Below are 18,487 nucleotides of genomic sequence, written 5' to 3' on the forward strand. Positions count from 1 at the left end.
TTTTTTTGCAACATCCCTGCTCACTCAGTATAATTTAGACCTGATAGGGAAACACAACAGGCTGAAATGTTGCAAATGCAATGCTCTCAGGGTGCAAACGTAGAATAAAAACTTAGTCGTGAGGAGGAAAACATCCAAATTCTGCCTATCTTTGGACTTGAGACCACAGGTCTGGTGTGGGCCAAGCCACCCAATCCTCTAAACTTCACTGGAAGTGAGCACCGGGGCTCCGTGCACCCAAAAAGGGGCCACACTGACCCCATTACATGAGCAGATATCTTAAATGTTTGCACATGTGGACCGGGATGCTGATTGCAGCCGTTGAGCTGCTTAGCAGGCCCCCAAAAGCCCTCCGGGACCTTCTTTTTCTTCTCTTTTCTCTCTCTCCCTCCCCCTCCCCCCTCTCGCGCTCCATCATTATCGCCCACATGCTTTTCCAGAGACATCCTGAGTGAAACAGCTCGACGTCCTCGATGGCTATCACATGTTCTGCTGAGGAGGGAGGCAGCCGGGGAAAGACATCTTGAGGAGAATGAAACACGGTGTATTCAGCTGAAGTTGTTTTCTTTGGGCTTTCTTTCATTTAAAACTTTACAAGTGTTGTGAATCAAACTATGGTAGTTGTTAGAACAGGATAAGAAACTTCAGACATTGATTGACACCTTCTCTCCCTAGCAAATTTTCATTTCTCTAAACTATTTCTTGAATCTGTCTTTGTTCAAAATCTACTTTAATTAAACCCTATTTACGTGATAAGGGACTCAAAGTAATGAACTGATGTCTATTTTGTCCCCCCAGGATTATTCCTACTGGCTTGGCGACCCACTGACGTTTGTGTTATCATCACCAGCAGGTCAACATTTGACTTTTATTTTTCATTCTTCGGTTTATGACCAAATAGCTACCTGCAAAACTAGTATTTACATCATCTTGCCCTAGCTAAATCAAGCATGCTAATGCACTTAACATGTGGAACATCAGCATGTTAGCATTGTCATTGTGAGCATGTTCCCTCTTAGTCTTGTTTTTGACACAATTTCTTTTCCTGTAATTGAGCATTCTTCCATTTTTTTTCATGTTAATGTCCATTCGCAGTAATATCATTTCAAGCATTGTTCCTTTAAAGAGCTGATTTGATGCACCGATAGAATACATTATCTAAATATGTAAAACATGGAAGTTAATGATAGCAGCAGAAAAGTTGCGGATTGTTACAGTAGACATTTATGGTGAAGTTCATTCAAACCGAGACCAAATGAAGCAGCAGACTCGTGTGGTTTCACTGTTTTCTCGTTTTATTGGAGGCGGAAGGTAAGACACACATGTCACTTTAGTTTTCTCACAGACTTGGCCACCCTTCAGTATCTACAAAGTACTTCCTGTTCCTTCTCAAAAGCAAGAGCTACATCCATCGTACATGTTAGAAACAGTTATTTTAAAAAAACAAAATAGAAATAAAAATGTACAACATACACTTGATATATATAATATAATTTTTGCTCTTTTTTTACAGAGGTAAAAATACTAAGCGTAAAAAATGGGTCTAATTCATTACAGGGAGTCATTTCTTTTAATTTTTCAATTTAAATACACAAGGAGATAAAGAAGATGCGTTCAGGCACTTGTAAATGGCTCTGACAGAGAACAAACTCTAACACCAGACGACACGGAGAAAAAAAGATTAAACACTGACACACACACACTCTTTCAACTGTGATTGGCCCCGTCCCTGATAGATCACATCATCGAAGGGTCCGATTATACTGGATAGGTGTTCATATGCGACGGCATAATCCGCTGATCCCAGTAGTGTTGGATCAAGGAGCAGGAGAGGACACACACGCACACAACGTATATTCACTGGTACACAGGACAGGATGTATGAGACAAACACAACCAGGGAAGGGAAAAAGGACATCCTCAGGCATTCTGTATTTTAACTACAGTAAGTGACATTTCCTTGGCAAAACAATCAGGGGTGGATGTTTGTTTCCAGCATTTCAGCTGTCTTTTGGACTCCCATTCTTTTCCAATGGGACCCTACTGATCTACTACTTTTTCTTCAATTCTTAAAAACTTGGTGTTCCCAGTCATATTCCCCAATGATGCCTTCAACCGGGCTTAGACAAAGCATAAAGCACCCAAGCCGTTGTCAATTTAGTGTTGTGCTGTCACTGTGAGGGTCTGATTGATTGGCTGCAGTGTCACTAAACAGCCGGTGACACAGGCAGGTAGAATGACGTTGTTTTGGTTTTCCCCTCTATTGCCAGAGTTTGTGTATCAACACACACACTATGACCCTGAATAAACAAACAGTAACTGTTTCTTTCTTGGTCGAGCTGTTGTGGAACATCTCACGTTACCCTTTGCGCCCATGATGACGTACCAAGTCTGGCATGGAGGAAAACCAATACGCTGTAGGACAGAAGGATAGCGCCCCCCAGTCACATGCAACTGTGGTTTTAGCAAGTTGTCTCTTGTGTTAATGTAACATTTATACTTGTTTTATTTACTTACAAAGCAGCCAGGAGGCAGTTAGCTTAGCATTAAGACAGGGAAATAGCTAGCCTGGCTCACAAATTAACATGTTGTATCTAATTTACTTATCTCGTTTGAACAATTTCTAACTGGGGGGAGTTACTGTGTCCGACCAAGAAATAGTCTCAGACATAATGTGTTTTGTACGGATTAAACAGGGTAGTAAATTATGTTTTTACCAGTAGTTTTATTATGTTACTTTTAGACATAAGGCTAGATTTACTTGCTTCCAGTTTTTATGCTAAGCTAAGCTAACCACTTCCGGACATGACAGTGTTATTGATCTTCTGTTCTAACTCTTGGCAAGAAAGCAAAGACACATACTTCCTTAGTTCAGATTATTCCTTTTACAACTAAAGAATCACATTTTATAAATAAGACTCACTACATTGCTGTAGTGGCATTGTACATGTCAATTGTCATTCATAAGTATATGTTTTTGGCAACAACTCAAAAGGTTTTATACTAATTTTCACTAGTAAACAGATTTGAAAAGCTAGATTTGTTTTTTTTAACATCCATTTTGTGGGGGGATATTATGTTTCAAACTAGTTTGAAAACATTTTATTCATTGAACCATTCAGATGACCATCAGTTAGGACGTTGCTGTTCCACGTCTGTGACCGGTGGGCTCCATAGGTGGACGGGGCTGATTGTACATCGCAAAACTTAGTTTAGTCCTTAGTTTAGTCCTTAGTTTACACACTTGATGAGAAGCTTTTTAAGAGTTCATTTTCTTTAGAACAAGTAAAAAAGAAGTATGTGGTGAGGCTGATTGCTTGGAGCCATAACTACGCTCACGCTTTTTCATTATAGCAGACATCTTTAGAAGGGACGGGGGTAAAGTTTGGAGCAAGAGTCAACATTTTAAGGCAAAATGGGCACCAAGTTTAACGGTATCTCTGGTTGATTTTTCAGTGCTTGACGTGACAAGGACTGCTGTCTGAGGTTCTGGGAAGAATGAGGAAATCAGAGCCTTATAATCTCAAACCACTTTGAGTGTAGGTTAAATAATATAAGCCAAAAAAACTGTCAAGTATTATGAGACTCAATGGGGTCCTGGTTTAGAGGAAAGTTTAGGCACTGTTTGAAATAACGTGAAAGGAGCAGGGAGCTGGATGCTGGACGATTTTAGCATGACTTGGACTACCGTCTCGATTAGTGAGTGAACCACAACCCAGCACCTATTTGCTGGTAGATCCATTATGGGAGAAAATAAATAGGATAAAAACATGAATCTTTGGGATATTAGAATATAAAGATAAGTACCACGTTTGTTTCAATTAAAGAAGATGTTGATGGTGGAGAGCTATGGAGACTATATACACATGAGCTTTACCATAAGCTGCAGTACAGACAACAAAAGGCCTCAGCGCACATTGTAAGCATGCACATATACCATCAACATCCACACACACACACACACACACACACGCACACGCACGCACGCAAAGAGGTGTAGTGTCTGATTTCTCTTTGTAGGCGGAGTTGAGCTGAGCGGGCCTTATTTTGGAATAGAATACAAACAAAATGGCCACGCGTACATCAAAGGAGAGAACAAAATAGGACAAAGAAACAATTCAAGTTCTTTGACGCCGAGTCAGTGTACAAAGTATAAAGTACCTGCATATGTGATACATGACATATAGGTCAGCTATATAAAAAACAAAAAAAAGGCCCCCTGAAAAAGAGTGCTCTCTCACTAGAAACAGAGCATGAAATGGCCACGTGGAGAGCTGAGAGAACTGTCTGCCGTGAGGGGGAGCTTATCTTCCCAGGCTGTTCAGAAAATGCACCAACAGTTGTTGTTTTTTGGCTTATTTCAGTGTCTGGAATTTGTAGAGAATCCCAGAGAAACCAAGGCAAAAGAGTGAGCAGCCACTACCACTTGTCCCCTCTGTGTATTACCCCATCCTTCCCTTTCCCTGTGCTTGCGTTGGGTTTAGGTTTTTGTTGTTTTCCTCTGAGAGGTTTCCAAGTGCGGCTGCTCAGCTCAGGGCCTTGTGTCGGCCTCCGCAGCAGCCGCACCTGAGCCCCGCCCGATGGCAAGCGTGGAGAGGAGGATAGAAGCACAGGCAGGGTGCCACCAGAGACAAGCCAAACAGAGCTAGCCACCGTGAGCCGAATCGGCCTCCCCCGCTGCCCTCGCCCCTGTCACAGGAGCAGGGATCCGAGTAGTCCCCCTCTGGGTCGGACATGCAGTGGTATAGCATGGTGTCTGCCAGCCACATGCAGCTGACCCGCTGGATGCACGCCCGCACAGGGTCCGGCGCATCGTGGCACCGGCCTCTCCGGTTGTCAGAGATGTAAAAGGCTTCGCCGCAGTGCTCGCACTGAGCTCGCTCCAACCCGTCCTCCTTCCGCCCCTTTCCGCCATTGATGGACGATGAGGAGCTCGGGAGGAAGGAGCGGGGCTGAGCGGACACCACAGGGGAGAAGCCCTGGCGATACAAACCACCGGGGCCCTTATTAACCAAGGGTCCGAGGGCAGGGTCAGAGTCTGAGGGCAACAGGGATGGTGCCAGAGGATAGGTGTAGTCGTGCTTCTGCGCCTCCGTCTTGGCGAAGTGGACGTAGGACTCTGAGTCGTCCATTTGGATGAACTTGTCACGCACAGTGGCGTGGCGGTAGTCCTCGTAGCCCGTGAGCCAGGGGCGATCTGACTGCCGTCCATAGTGACGCTCGGTGGTTCGCTCCCAGCTGCGCTCCCGGGGATTGATGCGGACGATTTCCTCGTCCTCCTGGAAGGTGACATGACGGGGAAGCCGAGACAACGGCTGAAGAGGAAAACAGAATAAAAACTTAAACTCGGCTGCCAGTAATCAACCCACACTGTTTGTTCAGGTGAGAAGTAAATTATGAAAATTAATCATTAATAATCACTATTTCAGAAAAGAAATGTTCAGGGTAAATAAATAGCTTCAATATCTTTTTTCACTCTCTTAGCGTCCCTTTGTGATATAACCAGATGCTTTTTTTGTTTCACCTGGTCCATGAAGTAGTGGTCTGAGAGCCGGTAGGGGTCATGAAGGTCATGTCGATGTCCCAGCATGCACTTGTGTCTCTGCTGGAGGGGCGAAGACTCGAGCGGCTGCAGAGAGCTCTCCAGTTTCTGGGAGGAGTTGGATGAGCTGTCTGTGGTGTTCTGAGGGGACAAACAAACACAGGATGCCGGCTTAAAGCTGCAGTCCAGTTGGATACGTCAAACAAATAGTACAAGAGGGCGCCATGATTGGACAAACAAAAACAGGAAGCCTCGCCACAGCTCTGATTGGGAAAACAGGAAGCGTGAGCTGTTTCTCGGACCACTTGATCCACATTGGTATCACCTTGTGTGAGTTAAACTGTTAAAAACAACATCTGCAACAGTAGCTAAGAAAACATTGTAGTAATCAAAGTAAAATGTAAAAAGTAAGCAGGAGCCTACCCTCGTTAATATAAATGGGGTGGACAAAATATTAGAAACCACTCGGTATATCTTAAAAGAAGTCAACAGACGCACAAACGGCAGCCTCCAAAATCCCACAGTCCAATTAATACCTCTAAAGCGGTTTCAACAAGAACTCAACAGCAGAACCATCATGAAGGTACGATTCATTGCAAGACTGATGTATAAGACTGCATTTGTTTTAACTCAGTGACAAACCAAAACCAACTGTCTAAAACCCCAAAAAATAATGAATTTACAATGAAAACTTTGGCTAAATGCTAATTTTTAACAAAAACAACCAACCATGAAGTAAATGGTACCTACACCGGCAGCCAGCATCGCCTTTTTGGCTTCTCCCCTGAGTCATTTTGCCCTCCTCTTTACCCCCAACAACCTGTCCTCCTTCCCTAAATCACACTTTCTACACATTCCACCTTCTCTTCTCTCTTTTCCACAATTGTATGTGTATGTATGTATGTATGTATGTATGTATGTATGTATGTGTAACAGTATCCTGTCCCTTTTCCGCTAAAGGCTGTCAGGGCTCCAACTCAAACCTTGGCCAGACACTAGACAGTCAGACCTTCGCTGTGTTGCGCTCAGAGAGACAGATTTCAGACTGGCACACTGGGGGTCAGCCTCTGTGGGGCGTCGCAGGGTTACCAGTTGATACGACTCCTGTCTCATCATGTCATCTTGGTTATGTATGTGCCTATGGGGTGAGATATTCAACATGTGTTTGACACAATGAAAAGGGTGCATGAGCTTTTGTGTGAGAAGAACTGACTTCATCTTTTAGAATATATGCTGGTCTTGTCTTGATGACTTGTTCGCACTGAAAATCACTCTGTGCATTTTGTTTGATGTTACTTTAAGCATCACCAAGAATCAAAGCCATTTTAATTTGTATCAATAGTCTACAAGCTCGTCCACCAAAAAATAGTTTTTACACGGCCATCTTCAGCCAGCAGCCTGTGCTTCCTTTGCTTTCCTTTCCTCCTGTGTTTTCACTCCATTAAAAACAAATCCACCTGAACTGACTAGCACAAAATAGAATAGAAGTTTGATTGCAGTTATTCAAATGTTTCCAGTTCTCTTCAACCTTTACTGGAAAGACAAAAAAGAAATTCAATGCCTCGGACAGTGGTTGAAGGGTAGAACCCCTCAAGTGCTCGCTCGTCCGTGTTTCTTATCTGTACTAAACACAAAATACAGCTAAGACTAAAGGGGAACATCATTAGTTTTGCAGGTATTTGGCCATTAACTAAAGTATTGGACAAATTGGAACTATAACCTGGTGGTGATAGATGAAAGTTTTTTTTCAACTTTATGTTTATTGAACAATTTTATACATAAACATACATTTGAGTTGTTACAATACTTTTTAAAATCCATTTGTCTCTTATTCTCCGGTCCTCTCTTTACACAGAGTTACATTAATTATACAAACACTTGTTACTCAGATGAAAGGTTAAGGGATCACCCTGGGGAGAACATGAAGGTGTGCGCCAAATTGTAGGGCAATTCATCCAACGGTTGTTGAGACACAATTTTGTACCAATCTATCTAGGAGATGTTAAGATATTTTACTGCATAAGTGAACATTTTAAGACTGACATTGCTATCCCTAAATATGCTAAGTCAGTGCTATAGTATACTGTATTTGAAAAACAGCATTTCTTCAACCCACAATCAATCCGAACCGAACTGTAGCACTTTCTAGAAGTGTTACATTGTCATCATTTTCTTAAACTTCATAAAATGACAAAAATTTTCACCTCATGAGTCAAAATCTGGCACTCCAACAAATCTAAAACCAACGCTATGAATTATTTGCCAGAGTTTTATGACCCAGATCTGGTGTGTGTGCATCTGTATGTCTGCTGAAGCTATCCCCTATTATATCCTGCTCCCCGCATGGATACCGCCATGCTGAGAATTTCCCCTAGCTTTCTTACAAATCCCTCAGAGCAGCCGGCCAAAAATAACATAACATGCTGCCTCCGCTCCGGGCCCCGCCCCCCTGGAGAAGACATTACCGGAGACAAAACCAGTCCGACTCTGGCCTCCACGGCTGCAACTAATTTGAAACACAGACCAGACTTTCCGCTGCATGCTCAAACTGCGGCTGAGACAGAAAGGAGTTGAGGGGGAGAGTTTATATTTCTGGACATCCTCTCTCTATATATTCTGGCCCAAGGCTGGACAGAGGGCATCTCAAGTTATTTTCTGACACAAAACATGGCCCGACTGAAAGCTCAGGAGGATTCGTCCTTCAACAGCCCCGTCTCGCACTCCTGGGATGAGCCCAGAATTGTTTCAATAGCTCTCACTCTCCCTGTTGTGAATGACCGAAATTGAGACAGAGAGGAAACTGAAAGAGTGCTGAAGGGAGGTGCAAAGGAAGGGTCGGGTTAAGTTTAGGTTTGACAAACAAAGAATAACTTAGGGAAGTATGTCCATCCTAGCCCTCTCTCCCCTCCCTCCTCTGCACCATCCTCTCCCGTCCCCCCCAAAGGCTGTAAATCTGCTTCAGCATTTCCCCCTGTCCACGACCGCCAACCTCGCAAACTCTGCCGCCACCGCTAACTTTAGGAAAGGTCATTAGCACAGGCTGAGAGGAACACAAGCAGTACTGAACCCATCAGTGTATCCCAGAGTTGTTAACTTGTGATTTTTGGTGTCACTGTTAACATTAACATTTGACAGTCTGATGCTTATTCACAAGACACAATGAGGCGTGTTGCAGTCCTATTAGCAGAAGGAGTGAAATAATTTAGCCTTGGCTCAAATTTGCAAAACCACATAAGCTCTACATACTTTTAAGGTGAAACTTTGTTTCTCGAAATGGTACTCAATGCTCTGTGCTTTCCACCACGTTCTCCACCTTCTTCTACAAGCCCCCTAACACCTTACACTGTTTACACCAGTGGAACGCTATACTCATCAGTGCAAGCTTTAGCGTTATCAGACACATATATGACAACAAAGTTTAAACATCAGGAAAAATGATTGAGGCCACTGTGTTTTTCATGGTTTGAAAATACAGACTACAGGCTGGTAATTCCCATACTGCAGGTGAAGACGTTTTGCAGGTGTGTTCAAGTACATATTGTAAAAGCGGACACAATGAGAAACTATTTTTCAGCCTTTGTAAGTTTGTGGTGTCTCAGGGCCATTAGAGCTCCAAACAACTGACAGGGTGAGCTTCAAAAATTAAGCCGTTAGAAAAAGAAATACTGTACGTTTTAAAAAGGAGTGTAAAATAGAAATCTGGAGGCTATCTCACTATATGTTTTATAATGAGCTTTTACAACTGAAATAGAAATGAGCAGCTGAATCTAATATGGGGTGAGTATAGTGACTTTTAAAGCAACACCACCAAAGGAATTGGCTTTCTTGTTGCACTGAAAGCTTATACTTTCCTGAAAAACCTGATGCTCCATATCAGAGATTCCTGCCTCTGAGGGGAGGGCTGTAGCCTCCCCTCCATCCCTCCTTATGCGTTTGTATGCGTCTCTGTGGTGGCTGCACACTCCCAGCAGAGTACCTATTAGTCTTGGCCCTTACAGACAGCTCGAGTCAAAGATGAACCACGAGGCACTTCCTCTCGTAAATCACCGGCACTGCACTAAGCTGGGAAACAGCTGCTAGCTGCTAGTTTGGTGGCAGCTCTCTTTTTCGAGTGGAAGGGTTTGTGAGGGGGAAGGGGAGGGGGCCCGCTAGGAGAGAGAGAGGTGGTGGGATACAGGAAGTGACCTTGTGACCCTGCCTGCTGCTCCTGGTGTCAGGTTACAGAGTGGGGGGAGGGATCCGTCATGCTAATTTAAGGTAGAGAACCCCCCCCCCCCCCCCCCCCCCCCCCCCCCCCCCCCCCCCCCCCTACACACACACACACACCCACACACTTCATGTGCTGTGGCAGGTATACGTGAAAGGGAGGGGATCCTGATTGAATTGCCAAGTTGAATTCTTCCTGCAACAAAGTCTTTTGCGGGATGCAGAAGCAGTTGTATCAGTGTGTGTATGATCAGTGAGTAGTTGTACTTACATTTTAATGATGCATCCTTAGGGTGTTTGTTACCATCAACAGTTTCACAATTTTCTATGATATGACTTTAATGAGCTACCCAGACTTGAGTGGAAACACATGGCTTGGAAAATGATCTTATTTGTCAGCTTGATTTTGGCAGTTTATGTCAATGTCCTTTTTTTCTAGCAAGGGCCTTTTATTCAGACTTGAAACATCCTAGTTGTTGAACCTTGACTCCTTATTTAGTCACTTGATAGCACATAGATTTGCAGGCGTTACAATGGGCAAGTTAAAAAGATTTTATTTATAGCACATGAATGAAGTAAACATGCTTACAGTGAAGACGTCGTCGTCACCCAGCTCGCCCTCATTCTGGAGTGCTGTAGAGGAGGTTGTGGAACCTACAGAGAAGAAAACCTCCTTTAATTCAGGGGTCCAAAACTATACTGGATGATGGATTTTCGAATCTGGAGCTCATCCACTGACAGTGAACAGGAGATGGACTATGTGGAAAAGATTAACAGAAGCCAAGGAGATGTTTCACGGTGATACAGGAGCATCTTGGGTGAAATGAACATCAGTCAAGTTTACATCATCTATTCGTCCATCTTTAGAATCTGTGTCCGTACCTTCAGCCAGGTCTTCAATGGCTTTCCGTACCCCTCTGTCGAACGCTCTGGCGTCAGCTGGACTCTGGAAGGACAGGCCACACTTCCTGTCTTCCACCTTCCAATGGTGAAACGTGGGCGTTGCTATGGTGTACACAAGTTCCTTCTTTAACGGACAGTCCAGGATCACCTGTTTGAAGAAAGATTTCCGAATACATTTTCCACATCTTAATCTTAAATGAACTTTCATGTGCTGTTGTTGATGTCTTTGTGTGTGTTTTACCCGTTTGTCCCGCAGCCGCTCACCACGGATGAGGAACTGGGAGCTACAGGAGGTCGGCACGGGCGCCAGCTCTGGTGGAAGGAGGCGGCAGACCCCAACCTTGCTCAGAGCTCCCCCGTCCTGGGCCAGCCAACCCCCACTCGAGTCGTCCCGCGTCATCACCACCGCTTTCACACGCACAATGTAGCTGTCACTGCATAGAGAAAGAGAGACGGAGACAGAGAAAAAGCATGTTAGCATGCTAGTCCGTATCCATGAAGTTCCCCTTCCGGAATTGCTCTGGGGATGCTGGAAATTCCGCCAGATTCCGCTCTTTTTGCCCAGGTATCTGTTACCTTCTGCTTTCTTTGTGTTGTAATATTAAATTCCGGTGGACTTATAAAGACTAGGATGAACTGCTCCTCAGATCTCTGCAGGGTTAAACCAGACACCTAGCTAGACCATCTGTCCTTAACCCACAGGTTAAAGATGCAAACATCTGAAAATGTTTTACTTTAAAAACAACACTCAGAGAAGCTACCAGGAAGGAAAGTGAAAATCTTTTTTCAAGGCTTAAATACTTGTAAAAAATATTTTTCACGTAATGCAAAAACTCGTGAGGCAACAAAGATTCTTTTGCAGGTAGCAACGAACATTATATCTTGGCCTCCACTTGTGAAAAAACTATCCCGTATTGTCAAACGTCACTTAATCAGGCCACAGCAGTTTATTATAGAGCTGCATTCACACAGTGGCAGAATGTTTGAGGGAGTTTCTCAAGTCACGACTTAGCCTGCTCCCCGCTGTGCTGAGGTGGGAGGTGTCGCATCAGGACAACTACGCACACACTATATTTTATATATGTGGCTGTTGTTTACACCATCATTTACTTACTAAATTGATAATGAGAATGGATTAAGAGTAGTCACAATCTGCATTACTTACCACCTCGGTGCTTGCTTACCACCCCTTATCGGAGTGTGCAGTGGCCCAGTGGTTATATACGATCATCCAAATTCTGCATTTTCTATTTTCTTTCCTACATTTTTCTCTGTTTTACTTTTATAGACAAATTATTAATCCCTTCATCAAAAAAGTAAAACAGATTATACTGATAATGAAAATAAGAATTAGTTAGCCCTGTTAGCCTGAACTACACAATTGTTAATTAGTATACTAGACACATAATACAGCTGCAATTTCTTCTATACAGCAGTAATACAAAACAATACATGACAAAAACTCTCTCTGCAGTTCACATAGTCGCCATTGACTATAACATGAGACAATATAATCAAGGTTGAATGGAAAATATACAAGACATTCTCAAGCATTAGCAAGACAGCCACCACCCTCATAGGGACACAATGAAGACGGTCACAATCCACATGAATGATCTGACAATAACAGGATGTACCTCTGTGTATTCCATCGATGCTGCACAGTGTGTGCGTGTTTGTGTGTGCGTGTGGCAAAGAGATGAAGACAAACAAGAGAGAGGCTGAGTGGGAGGGAATAAGAGAGGTGTTGTTATGTAATTAGCTTACAGACAGTCCCAGGGATGTTATGTGCGCGCGCGCACATAACACACACAGACACACACACACACACACACACACACACACACACACACACACAAACTGGTTCACCAGCTCCCGCCCACACACATTCATAAAACTGACTGAATGACAGACAGACTGGGTGGCTTGTACAGAAACGCAGACTACAGATTCACCAACAAGGGTTGCGTACAGTTTGTTGTGTTAGTGCACTGAAGACACAACAGCTAAAACCTACATTTTGAAGTACATTTTAAACAAATTACATTCATGTAGATTCACTAAAAGTGTTATTGGCAGACTGGAGCGTCAGGACTTCACTTTGTAGGGAGGCGTTGTTTCATTTGTCATGCCAAACCACAATGGGTGGAGGCAAACAGTCATTCAAGTTCTATTTAGCCACGTGGGAAACTTGAATTGCAACAAAAGAAATAATGGAAATTCAAAATAGAAATGTCACTGATCTATTTATAATTCCATTATTTCATAATTGTGAAAGGAAGCAATCTAGTTTACCTTAAAGCTGCTAGCCAGAGGCTACAGTGGTTATACTGAAAGGTCAGCTAGGCTCCTGGTAACTGGCTTTTTACAATTAGTGATTATTGTTATTTTATGTCCTTATGTTCAACTACTGTTACTTTTGTTGAAATGGCTGGTTATGTATAGCTATGCAAGATTGACTTGAGTAGCTTTCATAATGGTTGAAAAGCTTTTTGCGCAGGGTGGATACGAGTAAAGAAGTAGTGATAAAAAAATTGGGGTTAGTTATTGAGATACGTATATTACCCTCACCTTGAATTAACTTTGCTAGCCAATGTGTGTGTATATATTAATTTTGAACGATTTTGGTGTTAGTTAGGTTTGCTGACTTCTTAGTCCTATCACAGAAAAGTGTTTAGTGTAAAAATCCACTCTGCTGTTTTTATATCAAAGCACCTCCGTGGTTTAACATGACTCATGTACGACACCATTCCCATACACAACCACACGTCCAGTCCACCCACACACAGAAATAACCCAAAATTCTGTGCTATATAAGCACATGTGCTTTAAGATACACGATACCGGCTATCAGCTCTCTGAGATAAACTTGTCACATTTTGGGATGTCTTGTGACCCATGTTTAGAGCCCTGTCTGCCCACAGGCCCTTTAATCTGTGGTCGGAACACACAGACAGCCACAACCCGCAGCAACACGCTACTTTAATACACTTGGGAGTGACCACACATTCTGGCACTAATACACGCACATACATTTGGGAACTGTGATTCTAATTCGGTACCCACAAATGCAGCACGAGGTACAGATGCTGAAAAAGGACTACGATGTCCATATCAAGAAAAGGTGGATAATAATACTATTTATAATCACCTATTTGTGCGGAATTCACATACAAACTTTTTGGTGGGACAAGGGTGTAAAGTGTTGCGTCAGAGGCTGAGTGATGACTCAGTTTAAAAGGAAGATAGAGGGGGAACTCAACACCTCACTGATAAGGAAAGAGTGGGCAATTCATGTATCACATCTTATCACATCCTCTTCTAATTTAATGTGAGTGGTTGCCATCATGTGAAAGGTGCAGGGTGTGTCTGGCTCACACTTCTTAAAGACAGGCAGTACACTGTAGCTGCACAACCTCTTTCACTATACCACAATATACTGTTGCCTGTTGGTGGCAAATGTGTGAATGTTGTGTGTGTCTTGAGGCCACATTTCTGATTTAGTGTCTGTTGACTTCCTCCAAACCTGACTCACAAGCTCCCCCAGCTAGTGGAGGTGCCATTCAATATCATGACAATACAGAGTTACAGTAGTAAGCATTGTGACAATCACTCACAGTTTTAATGAGTACACTGCAGCCACAGACATAAAATAGCATAGATAGATTGTAGGTGCCCTCCTCCCGACACAGAACAACGTTAGCATTCATTTTGGTTCATTTCTAAGGGCTCTTGCCTAATTGATATCCAATGTTCACTCTGCTTTTAGCTCCGCTTTAGTCTCCACCAACTCTTAAGGGAAATAGCTCCCTACTGTGTTCATCAACTAGTCCCTAACTTTGTCAATCTGTACTTTGGTGGTCTGTACAGTGGACATTTTAGAGAGTTTTCACCAAAAAATAGCTGTCATCTGCAACCCCTTTCACAAAGTCAGGTCATACATTGTTAATCTAAAAATTTGACAAAAGCCGCTTTAAAAAAGCAGAATTTAAGAAAAAGGAATATTCAGTGGCATTTCAATACATTGGCTGTTTTAAAAGTTGAATTAAACCTGCTTCTATTGCATTAGCTTAACTTAGCAAATGTATTGTCTCCCTGTGCTCTGTAAATGAGATGCAAACACACACACATACATACATACATACATACACACATACATACATACATACATATTCACAGTACACATACATACACACACAATTGCTGCGCTGTATAGTATTTGAAGCATTGATTCTACACTCTCACTCGCACTCACTGTGCCTGGTCCACACCTTGCATAGAAGTCCATTTCATAATAGAGGAAATGAGCTGTGGGTGGAGTATACACCTGTTGATTCCCTGCCAAGCCAAATAAGTGCACCATCAATAAACTCTAGATTTCTTTGCTTTTAAGCCATGTCAGCACCCACATTCTGTCCATATTTACAATCAAAACACCACTAAATGTGAGCTGGAATATATAACCTTTTGAAGACATTCTTTTAGAGCACATACTATTAGGGGTGCTACTTAGTGAGATGGGCCCTGTAAATACCTGACACGGTCTGTGTAAAAAGGGGGTCGGGGAGCAGTCTGGTTATTAGGTCTGGAATCCAGCTCATGTGTAACAGATAAAAGGGCCAGGGAGGGCAGCGCAGCCATGTGTGATAAGGGTGGCTATACTTCCTCTGATAAGGAATGACTGGCCGCACCTCTGCCTGATCAACAGAACTGCCCGCCCGCCCACACACACACACACACGGTCCACCTCTCTATATGGCGCTCCTTACACACACCCACACACCACATGCCTGGTCTGCAGCAATCAGGAAGTGACTCAAAGGTGCTTCACAATCAGAATTATTTAATTATTGATTTGTAGTTTTGATGCACTGAACAGTGTTTCACAGCTCAGGCTGACACTCCTGGTGCAGACAACAGCAATAACTCTGTGCAAAAATACTTAAATAGATCAAACAAGGAACACAGTGTGCCTTATTTGCACTATTAAATTATTTTCCCAGAGAATTAAGCTGTTGTGCGGACTTCACCTTCTTTAAAAATTCACTTTTTTGTCTTGTACCAGCAACTACATTGATGTGCACAACCCTGCCAGCATTGACACATGCAGAAAGGTGTGTGCGCAGAAATATAGAGTTTATTAAAGGTTGTTTATCAAGTAAAAAAATAAAGGGGGAAAAAGGATTTTGCTGACTTTCTCTGTTTCACATCACAATTTCATATCTGGATTTTTAAGACTATTGTTAAGATTCTATTAGCATGTGTAAGTCCTTACTTTATCTATTTCACAATGATTTATTAAAAAATACTTTGGATTGTCTCCCCCCTCCTCCTTATATTTCTACCTCCCCCTAAAAAAGTTCCAGCACTTGTTACAAACAGTTTAAATAAAATAAATCCCTATGTATTTGAGGGGAAGAACACACAATTTATTTTTAAATACAACTTATTGAATATTTAAAATGTAAACTCCAATTCTTTGTATTACAGGTTCATATCAGTATTTTTTGAAGGGACAAAGAGAAGGAACTGAACAAAAGTGTGGGCAAAATGTGTTCTATAATAGTAGGCTAAACAAACAAGCAGATTTTGACAAAGTAAGGCGAATTAAATACAAATAACACATATTTGTGACATTTTAGTTATATGGCATGACACAGAAATAAAATTAAACTAAAAATATATGAGGAATTAGCCAAACTCTGCAAAGACAATTTCATCTAGTTTTATTTCACTGAGAAATGGAAAAGAAAGGAATAGAGAGAGTGGTGGGGTGGAAGAGAGTTCATTCACAACTAGTGACCCTGTAGGCTCCTGAGGGAAAGTTTGATCAGCTTCCTGTCAATCAGCCACAGTTATATGGAACGCTCCCATTTGGTCTAGGCAGCACGGGACTCAGACTGCTGGTGTGAGGATAACTTCCCACACCCAAATCAACAACGTGAGTTCAGACCTAATCCTGGTTATTTAACCCTTTAAAATGGATGAATAACATGCTGTCACAGATTGTTCTCAGGTCTACCATATAGAAAGAAATTGCTAGATGCTTCTAAAATTGGAACTCCAAAGCATTATTTCTGAAGCCTAATTGGCCTATATGGACAAAGGAATTAGGATACTGTATTTTTGTGTGAAAAAGAACTCTTTGGGGCCCAATTGTGTTGCAAGTTACAAGACGCTTGCCGTCATCCTTGAGGTGCCTCTGCACCCCTCCATCTCTAGCGTACTGAAAATGAACCAATTGGTTCTAAACCTCTTACAAGTCACTGAAAAGCCAAACAAAACCTTCTATAATGGTTCATATCCTCTTATACTGTAGGCTTACCGCTTTAGATCAAGGGATGAGGGGCTTTCTATAATGCGCTCTGCAACCGAGGTCAACATCCATCAAAATGTCAACCTTGGTGTGTTTAATCAGGTAGTCTGGGTTTACATAAACTGTCAAATGTCAATGGTTTATCTTGTAATTGGATGGCCTGTGGTCCAGCTCCAGGGCACCAAACCAACTGAAAATTATTTGCATAATGAACAAGGAACCCGGTTCTCTTAGGGCTTCCCTTGTCTAAATATGCTGGTATATTCACCATTAGACATGATGGGCTGCAATGATCCTGGATGCTACTTGTGGCTAGTTTTGAATAACCCGTAGTGTTTCTCCATTATTTGTTGTATGAATACTTTAGTTGAAGGTCCCATGGCATGAAAATGTCACTTTGAGGTTTTAATCATTAATATGCGTTTCCTCAGTGGCTAGAAATGGCGATAGGTGTAAAACCCGAGCCCCGGGTACTCTGCTCTGCCTTTGAGAAAATTAAATCTCAAATAGGCCAATCTGGAATATTCCTCCTTATGGAGGTCATAAGGGGCAGGGTTAGCTCCCCTTTCTTGGCTTTGCCCGCCCAGAGAATTTAGCCCACCCATGAGAGAGAGAGACATCATGGCTTTCAAAGAGCAAAGTGGCAGTTGGACAAGGCCACACCTCCATCTTCCACCTTGCCCCCCCCCCCACACACACACTTAGTAACATTTAAAACAATAGACACAGAAATGGAACGTCCTAAGGGAAGCTCATTGTGGGACTGGCTCTAGTGGCTGTAATTCTGCACCACTGCTGAAATTCTGGGAAAATACTTCAGATATGGAATTAGGGGACCACTGAGCCTATGTAAAAGCATCCAAAATGTCAATGCCATGGGACCTTTAACATTAAAACAACCAGTTTCTAAGAAGCATTTGTCCGACATATCCTCTTAAGACTGTGAATCTCTGCATTAAAACTGAAAATGAGAGTAGTAGGTGAGATTGCCACAGATCTGAAGCTGTGGAAGAGTGACTAAACATAACAACCAGAACAACAGTATTTATCTACATAAGCACACACATTCCATGCACGCAAACTGTACTTTGTGTGGTGATTCAGGCCAATTCATCCGGGTACTATGATGTCAAAAAGTAACCTGCACTGGTTACTTTATAAGTGAAGGTTCATAGAGTTTATTCACTGACGAGTTGAATTGCTAGAATTTGAGTCTTAACCATAACCAGCACAATGGATTGTTGTATACTTAGTGTGACAAGCGGAAAACACATTGTGAGTGAAGTGAATAAAAACTCAAGCTATTATAATACTGGTCATCCAGTCAGCTGATGAGCAGAGATTAGTAAAAGAAAAAAAAAACAGGCAAACAATCCGGGTCCATTGTTGGTCTCAAGATATAAACAGCTCTGGCCATTATATAAAGGCTCCGGATAGCAACCAGTGATGAGCCTCTTTGTAAAACACAGGAAACTCTGAACATGGATCACTTCCACATGATGCGCGTGTGTGTGTGTGTG

At 42.5% G+C, this 18,487-nt stretch overlaps 1 protein-coding gene across 1 annotated transcript in view; it reads right to left on the bottom strand.

The window, feature by feature from the left end:
* Window positions 1-1,274: 1,274 nt before the first annotated feature.
* Window positions 1,275-18,487, bottom strand: part of LOC117960069 (sprouty-related, EVH1 domain-containing protein 2-like) — a 22,104-nt gene continuing 4,891 nt past the window's right edge. Inside the window, exons 2-6 of the mRNA XM_034897608.1 lie at window positions 10,893-11,085; window positions 10,631-10,799; window positions 10,338-10,402; window positions 5,525-5,683; window positions 1,275-5,315 (exon numbers count right to left, since the gene is read on the bottom strand). Of these exons, the coding sequence (XP_034753499.1) occupies window positions 4,527-5,315; window positions 5,525-5,683; window positions 10,338-10,402; window positions 10,631-10,799; window positions 10,893-11,085 (1,375 nt within the window). The 3' untranslated portion in view covers window positions 1,275-4,526. The remainder of the gene's footprint in view (window positions 5,316-5,524; window positions 5,684-10,337; window positions 10,403-10,630; window positions 10,800-10,892; window positions 11,086-18,487) is intronic.

This window comes from Etheostoma cragini, chromosome 17, assembly GCF_013103735.1.
Source record: "Etheostoma cragini isolate CJK2018 chromosome 17, CSU_Ecrag_1.0, whole genome shotgun sequence".
Classification (NCBI taxonomy): domain Eukaryota; kingdom Metazoa; phylum Chordata; class Actinopteri; order Perciformes; family Percidae; genus Etheostoma; species Etheostoma cragini.